Genomic DNA, 20,852 nt, shown 5'->3' on the forward strand with positions numbered 1-20,852 from the left:
AAACTTGGGGGGGGGGGGGGGGCTCGTGCCCCCCAGTGCCACCCCCTGACTACGGCACTAATAAGAGTATAGACTGCAGTTAATAGTTATAAATATTAGTGTGTCTACTGCCTTGTTATGAAATTGCATTACTTATACTACCTAGGTAGTCAATTTCAAGGTGATTCAGGTTATATAGTACAAACTTTGAGAATGGTCATTGGTCACATGTTATTGCGTTTTGATATAATGCTGAATATTTAAAGGACGTATCAACTGTACCCGACTGTACCTTTCCATAATTTTAAAATTATTGTAAGTGGAACAATAAATATACTATATACAACAATCGTCGTCCGCAAAACCCCTATTAATATTTTTTATTTTTTTTTATACCACACGAATTTTAAGAATTTCAGACATAGGCGTCATTATGTCCGTATATAATGGACCAATATTGGTAGTGAAATTATGTTTGTGTTATTAATGAAAATTAATGTGAACAAACACGTTAGGGCAGACCAGGACTATAATGTAAATATCGTACATTAAATATATTATTTTGAGAAAAACAATAAAGTACTCACAGGCTAAACATAATTTTTTTTCATACATCTCTGTGATCGGCTGCTTGCCAAGATAAAAATTATTATTATCATTTTGATAATATACATTTTTATATGCTATCTACTAATTTTTAATACTTACAACTTATTGTTTGGTCATTATTTGTTTTAAAAAAGTAAAATTTATAGAATTTGTATTAAAAAAAATCTATATTATCAATAATAAATTGATATAGAAGGTAAGTAGACTGGTATCAATCTGTAGGTACCTGTAAGGGATTAAAAAACAAGATACCAAAAAATGTTGAAAAATTATTCTTAAAACACTTAAAAAATCACTCGTCGAGTACAATAATAATATTATATCTGAACCTATACATAACATTATTTTTAATGCATGTGTATATTATGTTCCTGAACTATACGTCCTAATTATCAAATATGGCTACCTAATTGTTTACGGGTAATTTGAAGAAAAACGAATATACCTACATGGATATTGGTTACAGACTACTACAATTACTTATACGGCCATCGAAGTTTAAAACTTTATCGTCCAATATACATCCAAAAGTCTATAATGAGAGAAAGTTTCGAGAATTATGTTTCAAGGAAATTATACCCAATTAAAAACAATATAGGATTTCCAATCAATATAAAATCACTTCTTCTACTTATGGTTAGGTTAGGTTAATATTACGACCCAACACCTAAATATTGAATCTATAGACCATTTGACTCACAACAAAAATGTATATTCTACCACTAGGTAATCTCATACGTATAATACTCTATTATAATTTTTAACAACCTCCCTTGCCTTCTCAAAAGACCTTGGTGTCGTGATCTTTTTGATCCTGGGACCTACGCTATTAAAAATAAATATTTATATGTACCTAAGTACCATATTCGCGTACCTATGTCATCAGGCAATTTTCTCATTTCATGACTATCTAAAAATTGTAAGACTTATATTATGTTTTTAATAAAAAAAAAGAAAATCATGTCTGGTTTGACATTTATATTTAACATGAGAAGACACCGCGAACGAGGAATCTCACGACACTTTCTATACAAACGAACCGCGACTAACTGGTTAACCGGCTAACTAGTAACTAACTATACTAACTAGTAAGTAGCAGTAAACCAGTGTGCATATAGTTTATAACCTAATACCATATATACACTACTATATCCAAATTATGAAAACTGAGGAGTGTCTACGTCGTCGATTTGATGATAAAAAAATAAATAACAATAATTAAAATATAAAATACGAGCGCGCGACGCGTAACGGTTTTGGACCGCGGCGAGTCCAATTATAAAAAGATAATTATCAGGTAAATACATAATATATTAACTTAAAATATTTTTAACTACGGTAAAAATTAATCATAATAATAATATAAATATATATATTATATTATACAACCGAATCCCAGATATACAATATTATGTTTAGTGATTACGTACGGATGATGAAATGTATGTTTTCATGGTTTCAGTCGCTCCTCACAGGACACGATACTATCAGGAAAACCAAGATGGCTCGTACAACGGACCACTTTTCCTCGTCAGTTATTTCACTTTCTCGTTGCCACTCGCTTTTCTCACCGTCTTCGGATCGTCAGCCATACTGTACCAGTGAGTACCGGACATTGCATACGTAACGAATATTTTATAATTTATATGGTGTATATTATATAGGCAGACAAGTTGAATATCTACTTAGTAAAACAATTATAAATAACAGTATTTATAATATATATTGGTACATTATTATGAGTTTGATTTTTTGACGCCACTCAGCTGATTAACGCATGTAATGTAGGTATAGTGCGTATAATACCAGCTATGCCAGCAGATAAATTCTATTGTTTGCTCCTAATTAAATCCCATTGTTTACACCTAGTAATTTATTTTAGTATGCCTACCTTTAGGCTATATGGTTTTAGCAGTGGCTTTATTACAATGATGTATATTATATGTATATTACAATGAAAAACTGCGGATACTTAAGCCCCTTATTTTTTTTAGTTGTGGTCCCCAAATGGCATAATTTATGTGGCCATGTGGGTGTCAAATTCAAAACATGGGACGATTAGCTCCCCCGTCCCCCAAATTTCGCCTATGGTTACTGTTTAGTAGGTACCTATACTGCAGTAATACAATTAATCAGTTTTTAATTCCTTATAACTATTATAATTTATAACTAATCACAATTTGTAATGTCCCGATTTCAATTGAATAATCAATAAGCTGCACACATTTTCTACGATCGTCCCTTGACCCTCTACGTATTTTTAAATACGTAAACCCATACGTAGGTATGGGTTTGAAATTAGCTATTTAGCATTTACATATGTTAGACTTAAAAACTATACATTACAGTAAAATTATAAAAAAACTGCATTGGAAAAACTTGATGCATAAGTATCTAAATTTTTTCATGTGGTAGGTATCCTGATCAGAGGGAAGAAGACCTGCGTTAGCATTACTTTCCTTCAAAAGTAGAATACCTGACATGTGACAACCAAATAATACCATAAAAATAGGAATTTTCCATTAGGAGTTGGATATTTTATGTCTACGTTTTAACTTCACAACTAATTTAGTGGTATTTTAATAATTTACTATAATACATTGACTTAATAGCGACTATTTAGTTCAATATTAATATTATAGGGATATATTAATATCTTTACTAATAGCATTGATTATATGTATAATCAATTCTAATAGCTTTAGTAATAATTTCATCCAGAAAAGAGGTTGGTTGATCTTATCGAGTAGCAACTAAAGCCTAAAATTGAAAACTAGTGATGAAATAAACATGAACCCTTGTCCTACCTATATGCAGAACAGGTTTTGTCCGAATTACATCGTAAAATATCACGGCCATAATTTCGTTTGGCGTGCTTCTACACTTACACCGAAGTACCGAACAACTTAACTATATTATAATATTATAATAGTAAGCCCTATTTCAAATTTTTTTTGACCAGGGGCTGATAAATGATATTGCGTGTTATATTTATTATATTTTATAATTGTATTTGCATAGTTTAATAATACAATACATTTTTAGTTATAATTTTATTGATGTTTGTTTTTGTCAAGCCTGATGAAGTTCGATGACTGGACGGAATTAAGTCTATTTGCGGCCGTGCTGTTGAGCTGCTACCTGTTCGCCGAACAACTGGTCGTCGCCGTGATGGCCATATCCAAGAACCCTTACAACACCAGTGTGTTTTGCATATATATCGTCAGTGTTATGATCGTGCTTGGCAGCGGAATGCTGAGGTACGTCATAGGTATCATAAATAAGGCTGTGTGATTATTTTATACCCATATTATCAATAATAAGTAGGTAGGTATGTAAATAATTAAATTGATTAGGTTAGGTAACTATCTAGATAATTAACTGATTAATAATCCAATAATATACTTTCGATTAATATCCAATTTTGATTGTATCAATAAATTATTGTTTATCAGGTATGGAAAATAATCGATTATATTTCAAAAATAACCGCGCAGCCTAATAATAATAAATGGCTGCACGACTATTGACGTCCGATCAATACGATTAATCGGGCGTACCTAAATGTAATTTGCGCCACATCTAAATATAATTTTGGTAATTTGGGCCACTTTTTAAGGCTGTAATTTGCACTACTAGATAAAAGCACATTATGTAATCTGCGAAAACTTGTACCTACAAAAATTGTATTTTGCTCCACTTTAAAATGATTTATAACTAATTTGTATGTATTTTATTCATCGATTAAGTTCATCATAATTGATTTAAAATTCAACAAAAAAAAAGGTGGGAAAGTGGGTTTCGCTCTGCTGTACAGTAGGTTACAAGTGGGCCACTGTAATTTGAATTCAATGATATAATATCATTGTATAAGAAAAGCGATTCTGAGCGAAGACGGTCAGTCAGCCTATAATATTACTAAGTATATTTGATGATATTATTGTAAATAAAGTAATTTATATAAAACCTATTTACGTGGAATCTTGTTTTAAAATTTCAATCCTTAGCTATAAAAGTTGAACATTTTATACATTTTCAACTACAAAATAATTATTAAATTCTAAATGTGATAAATTTTGTCAAAATTTGTTTTAGAGTTACACCAAAAACAAAAATCGATTTTGCGTAAATATTCCCGTTTTTCCTTGATTTTTATTTTATTTTTCACGGCGCTTTTGAAAACTACTGGAATTTTTTTACTTTTGACCCCTCAAAGTACCAACTCTGTTCACTTTCCTATCAGAAAAGATACTGTTGAAGAAAATAGTGTCCCAAAAGGTAATGACAGACACAAAAAAACACACATTATTGTAAAATCAATACATTTATCGCTCCGCTCAGAATCTAAAATACTAAAATGTACATTAAGTAAAATAAAAAATTTAAGCTTATTGTAATAATTGTAGGTATACCTACCTAATGTCCCTTTGTGTACAACTGAGTAGGTACTTGTCTAATATATCAGTTAATAATAATAAATATATAAAAACCTGGAATTATAATTAATTGTTTATGTTATTAATTATTAAAGTCCATATTATTTATTCACGTTTTATGTGACCTCAGTTAATATATCAGGTGAATTCCAATAATTTAAATTAAAAGTTTGGCTATTTGCCATTTTGTTTTTTGTCATGGCACAGTTTACCAAAATTAATATTTAGATATGGCGCAAATTACATATTGTTTTTTATGTATTGGTACAGAGTACATACGCATTTAAATGTACCTATATGAGCTTTTTTAATTTGTGATATTTAATTTACTCATATCTCGCTTGAAAATTAAAATATCGAATAAAAGCTAGGTGACGGCCAAGGGACGGCCTGGGAGAAAAATGTAGGCCAGGAAAATCTATTACCCAAACTGACCAAAAAGTATTTTAGATAAAAAAAAAAAATAAAGTATGAACAAATGTAGAGAGGAACTCACGCTCGTGTGCACGAAGTAGTCACATTCTCACTAACGATCAGACGAAGATCGAAGCATTTATGGGTACACAATAATAATAATGCGTTTATGCGTCCCAAAATATACCAATCTTAAATACCTAAGCAATTATTATTGTTATTAATAAAAATTAGTAAGTAGTAATAACTTATTGTATGAAGCGCGTTTGGTTAAATATACATAATCACCTAGTCCTCACTGGTCACCACAAAATTCTTCGACAGTATAAAACTCCAAAACAACCAGGTATACCTACTATATATACGTAATTATAATATACTATACCTACTATATAATATTAGGATTTTCCTCTTGTAGTATTTTTTAGAATTAATACTAGTAAGTATATTTTTTTAGTATAAAGAAACACTAATTATTTAAAAAAATAATGTCATGCATCTGTCAGGCCAATAGCAAGTTCCAATAGGTCAGGCCACCGGGAACTTCCCGGTATCCCGGCGGGCCAGGGCGTCCCTGGTGACGGCACAGATCATGTTCTTACCTAAAAGTTTGATGATAGCACAGTATTGAAACTAGTTAAAATATATCTGTCATGTCACACGTGTGAAAGACTGAGACAACAAATGCGTAATCGGGTAGCGACCTCTTAAGGATTTTACGGATTTATAATAATAATTAAGAGGACGTCACACCCGCATGTATTGTCTCCGCCTTACAAGTGTACAACATAAGAAAAACTGTTTTGCGCGGGACAACTTTTATCTTTCTGTGTTTGTAGTAGTGGCTCCAAAATTTCTGAACATTTATGGTCGAAAACTATCTATGCAACAGCGTGCCTGTATTTTAGATAACATAAATACAATAAAAGTTATTTGTTTCTAAACATTTCGTTTTTTTCATCTGCTTATAAAAAATGATTGGACAGTGCTATTAAAAAAAGCACTCTGATCCACAGATAAAGATCTTCTTTACGCGTTGAAAAAATTTGGTAATTCTACAACAAATATGGTGCGAGAAAAGTTGTCTCTCGCAAAACAGTTTTTGCTATGTTGTACATTTGTCAGACGGAGACAACACATGCGGGTGTGACGTCCTCTCAAGGACATCGGAGCCGGTGCGTTTTTTAGTACGAAAACAATAAACATGTCTTACAGGAAAAATTCTCACGCCCTGTACACTGTAGAATAGTCATTTTCGTTGATATAACGCACCGTATCAACACCCCCTAAATAGTATCGAGCTGTAGATTAGTGGAAAAGTATTATAATTATTATAAATAAGGTAGTAAGTGGTAACAGCAGTGGTAATGGCGTGCAGACAAGACACAAATGGGGCCTAGACCCCACTTGAAAATGGCGTGGGTGTGGGTGGTATTTTTTGTTAAGAGTTTTACAAGTTACTAAAATTAAATTTGTAAATGTTATTTTACTACGTTCTTTTAGTTTTGGGTGGGTGGTGGGTGTAAAAAAATTAACTTTGCCCCACATGGAAAAAGGGATCTGCATGCCACTGAGTGGTAACTATAAAATATAAAGTATAAAATTGAATTTTGAATTTTTATAGAATTTCGGAAAATGAGACAAACCATCATCGACACCCTTAATAAAAAATATATATATAAATCTTATTTGAAAATTATGTGCAGTAAATGCGGACGTCATAATTTATGAAATTATTAACAACGCCGCGTGATCATAACTTATCTACAATCAAAATTTAAGACAGTACACAATAACATACAGATATAGGTATGTATACAATTTTAGGCACCGACAATGACACCCGCGGTACGAAATAATCGTTTATTAGAAATCGTTCAACTTGATTTTTGAGCATGAAGACGTAATGAAATTGATAATTATAAATAGTCACACAGTTTTATACACGATTTAAGATATAAGGTATATCTTAAATCGTGGTTTTATACTACAGAATTATTAACCTTCGATGGTAAATAAGTGGCACGCCTCCCACCCCCCCCCCCACCCTAAAAAAAATATTATTATTGCTACATATTATTGGTTATTAGTATAATTATGAGTTATTACTTGTATGTATAAATATAATATATATAATATTATGTGTGCTACCCGTTGCGCGTCGCGAATCATTGAACCGCCGTCGTGTAGACTGTAGACCATTGTAATTTATTAATATTAATATTCATCATCAACTGATCATCTTTTTCCGTAGATCATACCGGGGCATGTCGGAATGGCTGTCGTGGGTGACTTACGCCACGCAGACCAGGTACGCCGGGGCCTATCTGACGGCCCAGGCTTTCGACGGCCGCCAGCAGTACAACGGGTTGCCGCAGAGCGTGGAGCAGAACTGCTCCATACCCGCGGCCGAGCCGTTCGTGTGCCGGTACCCGGACGGAGCTTCTTACGTCAACGAACGGTACCCGGCCACGGTGGCCGACCCGCAGATTAACCTGGTCGCCAGCTTCGTGTTCCCGGTCGCCGCCGCCGTGTTCAACATCCTGCTGTACGTGGCCCCGCTGCCGTCCTACGTCAAGGCAAAGTTCAGAGAATGATCAAGACTCACTATCACCCATCCCCTAACCACCAGTAGACTACGGTTCAGTTTGTATCCGAAGCGGCAGATACGTCGGGCCTGAGGGCAGTCTCCGGTCAAAGCATTTAAAATGCTGTTTTTCTTTTCCATCATATTTTAATATATTATACTCATATGGCTACCATAGCACCAAAGAAGATCAATTATGAAGTACCGTCGGTCGCGTCTGAAATATAATATTATAATACGTGGGTACTAATGTCAACTCCACACACATTGAATAACGACATAAATTAAATGATTTTTAGTGAAGTGGACGACATCATAATTCCATACAGTAAGGTGTAAAAGATAATACAAGCTTCTGTTTGAATTTTCTCGACCAAATTTTTGTATTAATTGTATCGTTTGTAACTTGCGCAGTTACTCACATTTATTATTGTCAAATACTTAATTGAATACAATTTTGTAAATATTTAGAAATATATATATTTTTAGTACATATACATGTATATATATATATTAATATTTTTTTAAGGAAACAAAACAATATAAATTAAAACAAAACAATACATTTTTTTATATCCTATTTCATTTTTCTACCACTTATTCTGTTGATCGTTGACTAGAAGAATCATACACTGTTTGTTTACGCTGTCTAATAATAGTCGTAGTTGGTTTCGATTCTGCTGTGACTTCGGAAGACCTCCTTTTATGTTCCAACTCAGCTTCCATGATTACTTCAAGTTCACTCTCTCCGTGACCTTTTTCTGCCTCATCGTTACTTACACAATTTGTACTCAATGTTTCCACTGGACTCTGACGGTCAAGTATTGTGGCTGGTTCTTCGTACAGCTATTAAAATAAAATAAATTAAAGCAATGTTAGCATCATATATTATCAATTTTATGTATTACAAAATATTTACCTCTTTGAATGGTGCATCCAAAAACAGTTCATGCATGTAACGTCTAGCTTGAATGTGATAATGGTGGTCGGCTAATAAATTACAAACATCTGAATAAACACATATGTCGTGAAACAAGTCGCCGTACATTTGTTTCATTCTGTTAAAAACATTAACAAAATGTACATGTTAATAAAATAAAAGTGAGAATGTATAATCGTGAAATGTAGAAGGAATAAATTCATAAGGAAATTTAAAAAAACATACTGTAAAAGACTCTGGGTAGACATTTTGTACAAAACAGGATTTGGTAATTGTTCGACAAGTTTTAAAATATCTCGTCGTAATGCCGAACGGCTCTTGGTAATTCGATCAGCTAAAGTTGACCTCTGCGCCAGACCTAATGAAATTGTAATAATTTAAAATATTCCATAATGCACATAATATAGTATATTATAATAGTATATTTAAATTCAACAGGAATTCTGGAACTAACAATTTATTTTATTTTTTTAAACATTTGTTCTAAGTAAATTTTACTTTAGATTTTAACTTTCTTACATTAAACAAATAAAGTAAATTACATATTATAACCTATTCAAAGTTAAGATATTACACTTACTGCTGATATCAGAACTAGCACCACTTTCGTTGCTTCCGGTACCAAAACCTGAAGCTTCGTGGAGGCATGAAGACTTATTGTGTTGCCATGGCAATAGTATTGGACTTTCTCCTTCAACTCCCATACCATAACTACTTTCAGTCTCTAAAACAGTTATATTGAGTTTAGATTACGGCATTATGCCAACAGAAATAAAAAAATTATTTTAATAATACCAGTTCGACATCGTCTAAGAGAACTAGACGATACTTTACGATTACGTGTTGCAGATCGATTGACATGTTCATTAACTGAACATAACATACACATAGATCGGTTATGACTTCTTTGTCGTCTAATGGGTAATGGATCAGCTATAACTTCTTCGGTATCCGAATCGTCAGTACTGAGAACTTCGGAACCTAATGAAAATAATATAAAATCAATATTTTAATATTCACTATACTTACTGTACATAATTGTAGTGTTTAAAATTATTTATATAAATAAAATATTTCAGTGGCTACCTCATGTATGTTCTTGGTCAGTCATTATTTCTAATTATTTTCAATCACTTTTCATCGCTTTAAAAATCCTAGCAATTTTCACAATTTTTTTTTTTTTACTTATTTTTAAACCAAAAGTAGACTGATTTTATCACTAATATTTTCTATAATTTTGGAACTTTAGTATACTAATGTCTTTAATTTCCAATTTTATTCATGTTTTTATCAACTTTCTATCCAAATTATTCAAAATTTTCTAGTATTAAAGGTTCTGACCACCCATTTTTTCTTTAATTTCATATTTCATTAATCAATTTTTCATATCATTATAAACTCTTTGGTTTTTATAGAAATAACTAGTACATTAGTATGAGGTAATTTAATTGTATCTCCATATCTTTTCTGTAATCTATAAAAAATACATCGATGTTTTTAATCATCTAAAATAACTTCTCCCACATAAACTGATTAATTTTATTTTATTTCAGATTTTCAAATTGGTACAAATGCAAGATTATTGCCAAAAAAAGGTGATTCTTCAAAGTTTGATTTTGAAACATATTTAATATATTTATGGCATTCAAAAATTAATTGTATCATTGTTCTTCTAAAAACAGAATTATTCATCAGTGTAAAGAAATCATTTTCAACTTTAAATGAATGAGTAAATTATATTCACCATGAAAACTTCATTGATTTTTTTAAGCTGATGAAAAGTTTATAAAAATTATAAGAAATGAGTAACCCAGAACATACAAAGGTATCTAATTATTTGATATGAACAAATTAATAAAATGTTCACTTACCAGTCGATAAATATTTGAAACAAGATGAATCTTCATAGTCAGGAGTAGGAACAGATTCAGATTCTTTTTCTATATTGGAAAAAATCAAACCAAGATCAAATGGTAAAGCGATTCCACCATAACATAACTCATTATACTGATCTATAAAAAGTAAATACCATAACAATAAATTCTACTTAATACAAAATAATTAATTTCAATATCTTATCCAAGCATTACCTTTGGTAGTATAATGGCAACCTTTGTTTGATGTAAGAGAAGATTTTTCTGATTCTGGATCAAATCTAAAAGCCAAACATGTAATTATTCAAATTGTATATTACATAAATAATGGAGATTAGATTAAGATTTTAGATTTATATTTTATAATTGTGCTCTTACAGAAAATATTTGGTATTTTAGTTCAATCTATTTTTAAATAGCTAATTTTTGTTGGTTTTTATTTTCCAGTTTCTAATTATAAAAAAGAGTATGCATATTGTGAATTATCTTAAATGTTACGACAAGTTAAGCATGTTACCATTAATTTTTTAAAGTGAATGTGTTAAAATGCTCATATTTTTGATTTAATGCACCCTCAGTCATCCATTATTCACTAACCAACCCATCACAAAAATTTATGGTAAAAAACTCCCCGCATTTTTACATATACCTACAAAAAAATATGTTCAATTGAAAGTTAAAGTAAGCTTTAATTTAAAATACTAAAATGTTTATACATTTTATAGGAGGCTGGAGCCTTCCAGTAATCCACTTCCCCAAAAAATAATATTACCAGTTGTTCATATTTACTTACTGTGAATAATTTGTATTTAGCGATTGTCTAAATTCTCTAGGTCGGATTAATGGAGACATTCTGTCCATTTCTTGATCAGCCAACATATCAAACATATCTGCTGCAGATGATTGATGCTGTATTGACATACTTCTTGAATTTTTCCGACTCATGCCTTTCTGTATCATTTTTAATGTTCTATATCCGAAAGAATTTCTTCTTGGCAGTTTAGAACCTTAAACATATAAATAAATATATTTATTTTATTTTTTGTTTAAAATTGTATTAACCCAATGAAATTACCTTCTGGTACTGTGGACATTTTTGAAAATGTTTGAATAGGAATAGTAGACAAGGAACTGGAACTAGGTATTGGACTCAATGTTTGATATCTGTCACTAAATAGATTAAAAATATATTTTATAATTTAAAATGTATAATGGTATGAGAAATAGAATAAAAACTCACTGGTAAAAACTGTAGTCTGCACGTGTACAAAGTCCAGATTCACCAGAACTAACTCCACTGGTACTACTATCTACTGTACAACTACTATCGGACCTTAACCGATAACTAGTAGACCTGAAATATATACATTTTCAACAAATAATAGTATTATATTTTCAAAAAAATAAAGTACTAACAGATTTTCAGGTGGTGAGCTGGCTTGTTCCAGCTGCTGACTAACATCAGTTGTTTTGCTTTCGCTCAAACTTCTTATATGAGATTGATGACGGGACCATGATGCACAGTTTGCAGGCAAAGTGGACCATTTTTTTTTCCCAGAACCTTGAGCACTTGGATCCCAAGCAGTATCATCTACCCAATCACTAACAAGGCCCTACAAAACAAATATTTATACATTTTGTTTATATATGATTTAAATTAATACTTACTTGAGAACTATCAGACGGAGTTGATGCTAAATTGGGATCTGCTCTTTTATCTTTGATTTTATAAAACTCATCTTCCAAATATACCCTATACAGAACATTCCAACCTGCATTTCTAAGATGAGCAGCTCCGGCTCGATTAGAACTAATCAAAGCCAATGCATATAAGGCTGTTGCTCGCACCGAGTATACCGGATAAGAAATTGCAGTCTTACATACAGCTTGTAAAACCCCATTGTTAGCCAAATAGCAAGCACCTTGGGGTACACTACCAAAATGACCAACAGCCCACAATGCAGCTTTTAAATATAATTGGTCTTTAGTAGGGGATTCTTGAAAAAGGTTAAGTATGAATTGAGTTATATTTCGAAAATAAACATCTTTGACAACTGCTTGAAATCCGTTTTCATGTACAGCTATTTGAGAATAAAGATGAGCTGGTAAACAAATACTTGGAATTCGATTTCTTGACATGTCACTTGTGAGCCTAGTTTTATAGTGTCCATCTTCATGACGTTGATGAAGAGTTAATTGATCATGTAACTCCCCTTCAACTATTAATACATACCTAGGAAACAGGATAAGACAAAGATTGATAAACAATTACTTTTATGTTTTATGTATAGTTATTAAATTATATACTACCTAAAATTAAAATGGGTTCCCCAATTGTGCAGCTGATTTGAAACGAAACTAGATTCTGACAAATATTTGTACCCGCCAGTATCTGACAAAAACCGAACAAGTAAAAGCAATCCTCGGTCTCCCAGCTGAAGAATGTTTGGTCTTAATCCAATTAAAATTTTTAAATATTCCTAGAAAAATACAATATTAACTAATTAGTAATTTACATATTATTAATTTTTTTTTAAATTATTATGTTTTGAATTATACATTATAATCACAAGCTTCGTCGAGAGCATCCAGGGCAGCCATAGATACTACAGGGTTATCATCAACAGTTTGTGATATGAGCAATTCAAGTATCCAAAAACCAGTTACAACTACATCTTCTGCACGATGAGCATTAAATCTTAGAAGTATACGTAAAAAACGAGTTGCATACAATCGAGATTTTTGTTGAGAACAGGAAAGAACTCGGCCTAATAATACTCTAAATAATGATTACACATACATTTATTAATTATAAATACTAAAAATGTTTTATAAGTAATTATTCAATGAAGTATAAATATAGCGTGTATAATTATTTAACATTCGAGATAACCATAAAGGTAACTTTTTCAAATAAAAATATGATGTTACCTTGGAAATGAATCAGTAGTGTAATCTAAGCATGAAACAATAAGCTTGACATAACAACATAAATGAGTATTCACAGCAATATTCAACAATCTAAAAAAATCAAAAATAATTTAACTAGTAACAAATAAAGGCAGAAAAATTTAATAACTTTTTCTTAGAGTTATAATTTAGGATGTTAAACATGCATTTGTTGTCACCGCCCTTTGTATGAGACAGCAAATTTTCATTGACTATTCCAAGAATTAATAATCACTTTTCGTGTATCACGAATGATTCTCGATTGGTGGGTCGTGAACCACATGATCGCGTGAACAAAGGGTAGTTGGTGAGGGATACGCAGCACTTACAAGAATCGGTCGGTGGACTGATTATTCTCTCGTGGAATAGACTATAGTTTCAATAGTTCGCTTTAGTCTTGATATAAGAGTGAATTGACCTATTATAAAACTTTTAAGTAAGAACATTATCTGTGCAAAAGCATCGGTGATTTTAAAATTTTAAAATTTCAAGCAAAATATGGGTATGTGAAATATTATAAAATTAAAAATGATATATATATCTTGTTTGATAATTAAAATATTGGAAGCTTAAGCACAGATAATGCTCTCACATAAGTTTTATGATAAGTCAATTTACTCTAATATCAAAACTAAAGCACACTATTGAAATAAGTGAATGAAAACTTGCTATGTCATATATGTATAAAATGGAGACAACCAATGCATGGGTAGCGTCCTCTTAACCAAGCTCTGAGTAAATTTAACAATCAATGCTGAATATTTATAGTGTAACTAATTATATATGTATAAATATTTACTTACAAAGGAAAAATTTTGGTTTTATCTAAACAATATCGCCCTCTTTCTGTAGAACTTACTCTACCAAGCATTAGAAAATAATGTTGACTTAATGTAACAGCTAAACGTTGTGGATTCAAATAGCAACTATAAGAATAATTGGAAGACGTTAATGCTTCTAATTGCAAATGAATGTCATTCAATAGAAGATTTAAAAAAGTTTCTCCGCTTTCCTGGAAGAATAAAAATAATAATAATGGTAAAATTAATTATAAATATAAAATGTATCAAACCTTAAAATTAAATGTCTTACATTTGGAGCATCCATTAAATCATCAACTAAATCAAATAACGCTAATGTAAATAAATTCAATGGAAGAACTTCTGGTCTAAGTTCAACATCCCCATACATTTTTGATGAAGGTTGAAAATACTCAATTAATCTTTGCACAAATAAATTGTAACATGCATCATCTAATTTATTTACATCTTTGATTCTTGTCTGAAATAAATGACAAAGTGATAACCAACAAAATAAAAGATTCTTATGATGTTTACCTTGAGTGCAGAACGTATTGGATCCCATTTCCAAGCTACTGCTTCTTTAACAATTAAAACCCCAGATTCTTTGACAAAGTCTTCACATTCTTTAGTCATTACAGTTTGAGCTCCTTTATGTTTTAACTGTTTTTTATGTGTGACATACCTTAGCATACTAACTTTTGGACCAAATAAATTCATTGCATGGTACAAACCAATAGTAGCTGGAGTAGGTTCATGATTTAATGTTTTGTACAATTTCGCTAAAGCAGAAATAGCTGCCATGGCATTACATTTTTTTACATCATCTCCTATAAATATTTCAGACTTTTCAGGATGGACAGTATTGACTGGATAAAATATTAAGCGATCTTCAGATGAACATAATACTTGATCATATTCCTCAATTGAAGTGCTGTAGTTAATACATTTAGATGATGGTCGACCTTCTAAAGCATATGCTACTAGATCAGATAGGGCTGGCTTAATATTTGTTGGGACTATGCTATCAGCTAAGTGAAGGAACTCTCCTAAAATAAAAATAATCATTTTTTATTTCATATTAATCAATACTGATTTAAACTCACCAAGAAGAATTGTGGACTGCACAGATAAAACATTGTCAGATGTAAGTATAACTTGAACAAGGGCTTCATCAAGTTTAAGTTCTAACAAACAACTTACTAGAATAGATTGAGGCAAGTTAACTAAATTAACCCTAGAATAATATAAGTAAAAAATTATTAAATAGATTTACCAAAAACATAAATACATTTTCAAGCAATAATATTAGGTGTCCAACAATAATTGACAATACATTAATTTTATTTCATAAAACTAATTTAAAGTCACAATTACAATATTCCAAAAATCAAACATATAAACATTTTTATAGTAAATGAACGTTTCACCTCCATCAAAGAACTGAGTTAACAAATATTTTATCTACGGAACAGGAATTAAGGATATTTGGTCTCAGCGTATTTGAATTACCTATAGGATTATTTGGTTATTATTTTCTTTGTGTTCATTTAAGTAATATTTAAGAATTAGGCATCCTAACATAATGTTATGTATTTAATCTTTAAAGATATACAATTCATCTGCAAAGACTGCAATACCCTGGGAACCAAATATCCTATGGCTAATAACTCCCGGGGACCAAAATGTCCTATACTAATATTGATAAGGACAAAATATCAATAACTCAATTTTTATGGGAATAATTAAAAAATGTATTTGTTCAAATATATATTATATACAATACATTTTTTATATTATAGTAATATAACACAACTCACCTTTTACTACTCAGACTTGGAATAAGATCCATTGCTTCTGTGTATACATATCCACTATTTAAACCAAATTTTTCTCGATACTTGTAAGGATTGACAGATTCTATTGCAGTGTCCACATCGTCTACCCATTCAGCAGGGCAAAATCCAAGGATTTCTCGTAATAAATTAATAATAGCGATCTTAAAATATACATAATACATAGTACAAAGATCAATTGTTTTACAATATAAACAGATAAAGTTATAACTCACCCTAGTAGCAGAATTTTTAACATGCAAAGCGCGTACAATGGATGATAGGCCACTTTTTGAGTGGTCTCCTGATGGATCACAAAAATACAATACTCCAATCCAAGAACGTAAAAGGGAAACTAATGTCCCATGAGCTGTTTCACCATATGAATTTTTATCATTTGGCCTAGAAATTAATGATAATAATAAGCGGAAAATCTCTATTTAACCGGATACCGTTTATTTTGCAATTTTATAATAACATTGGTGAAGTCAGAAATAGGGGTCAGACTCAGTTTTAAAGTTATAGTTGAAATTGAATAGTTACTAATTGAAATTTATAGTATTTTGACATACACCCAGTATAGTCATTTCAATAATTAAAATCGAAAACATCCCTCAACTTGTTAAGTAAAACTACTTTTGGTGGGTATCAAACTTCAAAACTAAGTCCGACCACTAAATTCTGACTTCACCATCGGTTTAACTAGTTATGTTAAGACAAAAAATTTCAAAAAAAATGGTGTCCAGTAAAACAAAATATACCTAATAAGCAGGAATTGCGGAAAATGGCGGATTTTATTCCCGCCAAAAAACCAAGACCACAGACTTATAGTCCCCGTCAATTATTAAAATAGGATAATTGGTTACCTGGTATATTAAATCAAATTTTTTTTCATTTTAAATCATTATAAAAAATGTAAAATGTCAGTATGATTATTAAACATGAATTAATTGCAATACAATTTTCATGAGGCAAATTTAAATAATTTAAGTAAATTATACATAAAAATATAATACATTTGTAAAAGAAATACAATAAAATATAATAAAAATATTATAAATAGAAGGTACTAATATTTTATATATTTTAAAAATAATAAGTGATTTAATGTAAATAATTTAGATATGGTATTGACAATTTAAGTTTAAAATAAATAATGACTATTGAAATATCAAAACATAAATAATTATGTAAATTTATTATATTTTATATAGTTTACTTATATTATTTAAATTTGAATGATGATAATTAAATTTATTATATTCATAAATTTAATAATTATATTGAAATTTTAAATTTTTTATGCAAATTAAAATTTGATTGATTTAAAAATACCGATGGACCAAATGTCATATGGATAAATAACTTCAATAACTCTTAGGGGGCAAATGTCCTATCTTAATAATTGACGGGAACGGAACGTTTGTTTACCAATAAGCCAATATAATTAACACTAAGGTTGGAAAAATAACTTACTTAGAAATTGGATTAAAATCAGTGAAATGTGAAGCAAGTTGACCAAAATCAAATGAAACTAATTTTCTTGTATCTGGATTATTTAACATCCAAAGTAATGTTCCCAAGACACATTCTGCCATTCTCAAAGGTAGTTCAGATGTAATCAGAACATGACGTAAAGCTTTCAATCCACAACCAACCACAAATGCTTGAGGATTCAACAAACCTGATAAAATAAGAAAATAAAAATAAAAAATGTATACATAATTACCAAATATTGAATTAAAAATGTACATAGTTCACATAGAGTAGCCACACAAGCCCTGTGTAGCTGATCTTTAGAAGGTCCATGTGAACACATTGCAATAGCTGACAAAGAATGAGTGAATGCATTGGGAAATTGTTGAGGACAGACAGTGCACGATTTACGAATGATCCTTAATGCTTGTAGACGTTCACTTTCATTATCAAGCAATAGTTCCAAGCTCCTTAATTAAAATACAAAAATTAATAAAATATTATATAACATTAATAATAATGTGTAGTTAAAATTTTTTTACAATTACCTGCATATAAGTATTGTTAAACGTAAACGTACAAGAGAAGTTATATCTTCAGGTTTTTTGATACAATGACGTATTGCTCTTAATCCAGCTGCTCGAACATCAGAACTATCACTTAACAAACTGGGTGTAATGCTGCAACAAGATTCATAATATAAATAAATAATAATCAAATGAAAAACATTAATCGAGTTAAGGTGGTTTTACACATAAAATTGCTCCACTATCAAAAATTCCTACATTAAACGTAATGTTTTATTTATATTACTCACCAACACATTATTTCAAATGTAGAGAAACCCAATACTTCACTTCTATTTTCACATGTATCTGTTGATGATAATATTTTGACAAGTGCATTCAATAGACACAATTTTTTACTGTCATTAAGCCCTTGTGTTTGGATTAAACTAGAGAATATCTTTTTAAGTGATTCTCTAGGTTCTGTTAACATATAAATCGTACCTATTAAGATGATTCCTTACATAATAACACAATCAATTGTTATTGTAACTTACTAGACACTAGATCCAACTGAACAGCTTCGTCTTCAAAATCGTTTCGTCCTAAAAAATATTAACATTAGTTTGCTTAACGATTGAGCACGCATCACAGTGCGGTCGGCAAACTGACTCACCTCTTGATTTATTCGAGTGCATTTTACGATTCCAATGCTTCCAAACTGGCATGTCAGTAGCCCTGGGTCTGGTGGAGTTAACATGTCATCTTCAGTGGACCGGAAACTCGATACCGACAGACTCTCGGTGAGGTGAGCGGTACAATGACCGTCATCGACGAACTGCCGAACGACTCATTTAAAGAAATCCCGATCGTATGCAAATGTACTAGTGGGTGTGGGTATATATTATATTATATATAAATAAATCTGTTTAAAATATGAGTGAAAATTGTCGTTTTATTTAAACGACGACCAGTGAGAGTGTGAGACACACATAACAATAAATACACATAACAATGTTTTTATTAATTTGCGAATAATCACATTGTAACGTTATTATTGTAATAACACGGTTCACCGCGCTCTCGACGACGGTAAATTCGTCGAAAAACTCATCGCACACAGACGACACCTATATAAAATGTATATAGTATAAATCACCTATGCGTATTTAAACACGGGAGGTGTATACACACAATTAATGTTAGTAAGGTGCCTGTAGCGGTGTAGCCTGTAAGTGTGTGTGTGAGCACTGAGCGACGAGCGTACGTACTATAAATGTGATATAACAATATTATAATTTGTGTACTGTGCGTGCGCGCACGCTGAGTAACTCGTGAGTGTGTGCTGTGATGTGTGTTTGTGTACACTACGTACGTATCTATCTCTGGAGTCTAGACACGGGAGCGCCGTTTGCGCGGGGGTAGCGGGCTGGAGAGGACGTCTGGGCCGCCGCCGCTCAGAGCAACTGATAAGTGATAAGGACAGAGTAATTCTCTATTCTGTGGTATGGTCGTGTCTCGTTCCGCGATTATTTTGCGCGCTCCCATTGGCCGTCTCCCGCCCGTCGGAGAGTATAGCACTATTTCGGCCGCATCTGTCTATCTATTTGTTTCACTAGTCATTAGTGATTAGTATTTAGTGACTGACCATTGTCCTACCCAGGGATTTATCAACGGGGGGCTCCAAATATATTTGAAATGTAAAAAGTATACAACCAGTGGTTTGCACCTAAAGAATTTTAAATTCTGTCAATAAACGAGATGTCCAGACCCGAACCGAAGTAAAAGTGTTAAAAACCTAGTAAAAATATATACCCTGAAGATTTAAACGAGACGTACAAAGAAGAATTCAGAATTGGTACAATTGAAAAATATTCTAAATTTTTTTTCCAAAGAAAATATATCATCTTTTACAAGTTTTTTAAAATGTCTCACAAATTCTTCCCTTTTAACAACATTTTCTAATGTAGAAATATTATTGTGAATATTTTGTTGTATGGCCTTCTCAATACAACTCGGGAACGATCATTTTCTGTATTAAAAAGAATTACAAATTATCGAAGGTCTGCTTTATTTGATGAAAAGATGTCATCAATATCCACATTAAAAATAGCAAACGATCTTTTACGACAAATCGATTGGTCGGACATAAATACACAATATATTATATGCATTTGCAGTTTTGAAATCAAGGAAAAAATTAATATAAGTTGAATAAAAATGTATTTTTATTTACTATTTTTAATTTTTAATAATAATTCTCAATTAATTAATTAATCATGTCATGGTTCCAGCCAAATAGTATTGAGGCGATTCTTAACATTAGTATGATGTACCTACCTATGAATTTCAATTGCAGCTATATCGGATGTATGTTGTATTAATACATTGAAATACTAAAAATTTAAGAGAAGTAATATATCTTATCCCCAACTGAAATGTTATAA

At 31.2% G+C, this 20,852-nt stretch overlaps 2 protein-coding genes across 2 annotated transcripts in view; one reads left to right on the forward strand and one right to left on the reverse strand.

The window, feature by feature from the left end:
* Positions 1 to 8,588, forward strand: part of LOC100164914 (ATP-binding cassette sub-family G member 5) — a 20,937-nt gene extending 12,349 nt beyond the window's left edge. The window contains exons 7-9 of the mRNA XM_001944060.5: positions 2,051 to 2,189; positions 3,666 to 3,848; positions 7,693 to 8,588. Of these exons, the coding sequence (XP_001944095.2) occupies positions 2,051 to 2,189; positions 3,666 to 3,848; positions 7,693 to 8,035 (665 nt within the window). The 3' untranslated portion in view covers positions 8,036 to 8,588. The remainder of the gene's footprint in view (positions 1 to 2,050; positions 2,190 to 3,665; positions 3,849 to 7,692) is intronic.
* On the reverse strand, positions 8,481 to 19,761 carry LOC100162822 (rapamycin-insensitive companion of mTOR). The gene is made up of 27 exons (XM_001944106.5): positions 19,082 to 19,761; positions 18,963 to 19,010; positions 18,717 to 18,888; positions 18,448 to 18,579; positions 18,176 to 18,369; positions 17,900 to 18,107; positions 16,660 to 16,825; positions 16,409 to 16,587; positions 15,695 to 15,825; positions 15,126 to 15,637; positions 14,881 to 15,069; positions 14,592 to 14,800; positions 13,771 to 13,860; positions 13,399 to 13,618; positions 13,150 to 13,319; positions 12,508 to 13,072; positions 12,256 to 12,452; positions 12,080 to 12,193; positions 11,915 to 12,009; positions 11,633 to 11,846; positions 11,056 to 11,120; positions 10,837 to 10,977; positions 9,761 to 9,946; positions 9,546 to 9,689; positions 9,191 to 9,323; positions 8,945 to 9,083; positions 8,481 to 8,871 (listed from the first exon to the last, which is right to left on the reverse strand). Exons 1-27 carry the CDS (start codon positions 19,131 to 19,133, stop codon positions 8,623 to 8,625), a joined length of 4,914 nt encoding a protein of 1,637 aa, XP_001944141.1. The 5' UTR covers positions 19,134 to 19,761; the 3' UTR covers positions 8,481 to 8,622.
* Positions 19,762 to 20,852: the final 1,091 nt, after the last annotated feature.

Source organism: Acyrthosiphon pisum, chromosome A1 (assembly GCF_005508785.2).
Source record: "Acyrthosiphon pisum isolate AL4f chromosome A1, pea_aphid_22Mar2018_4r6ur, whole genome shotgun sequence".
In the NCBI taxonomy this organism is placed as follows: domain Eukaryota; kingdom Metazoa; phylum Arthropoda; class Insecta; order Hemiptera; family Aphididae; genus Acyrthosiphon; species Acyrthosiphon pisum.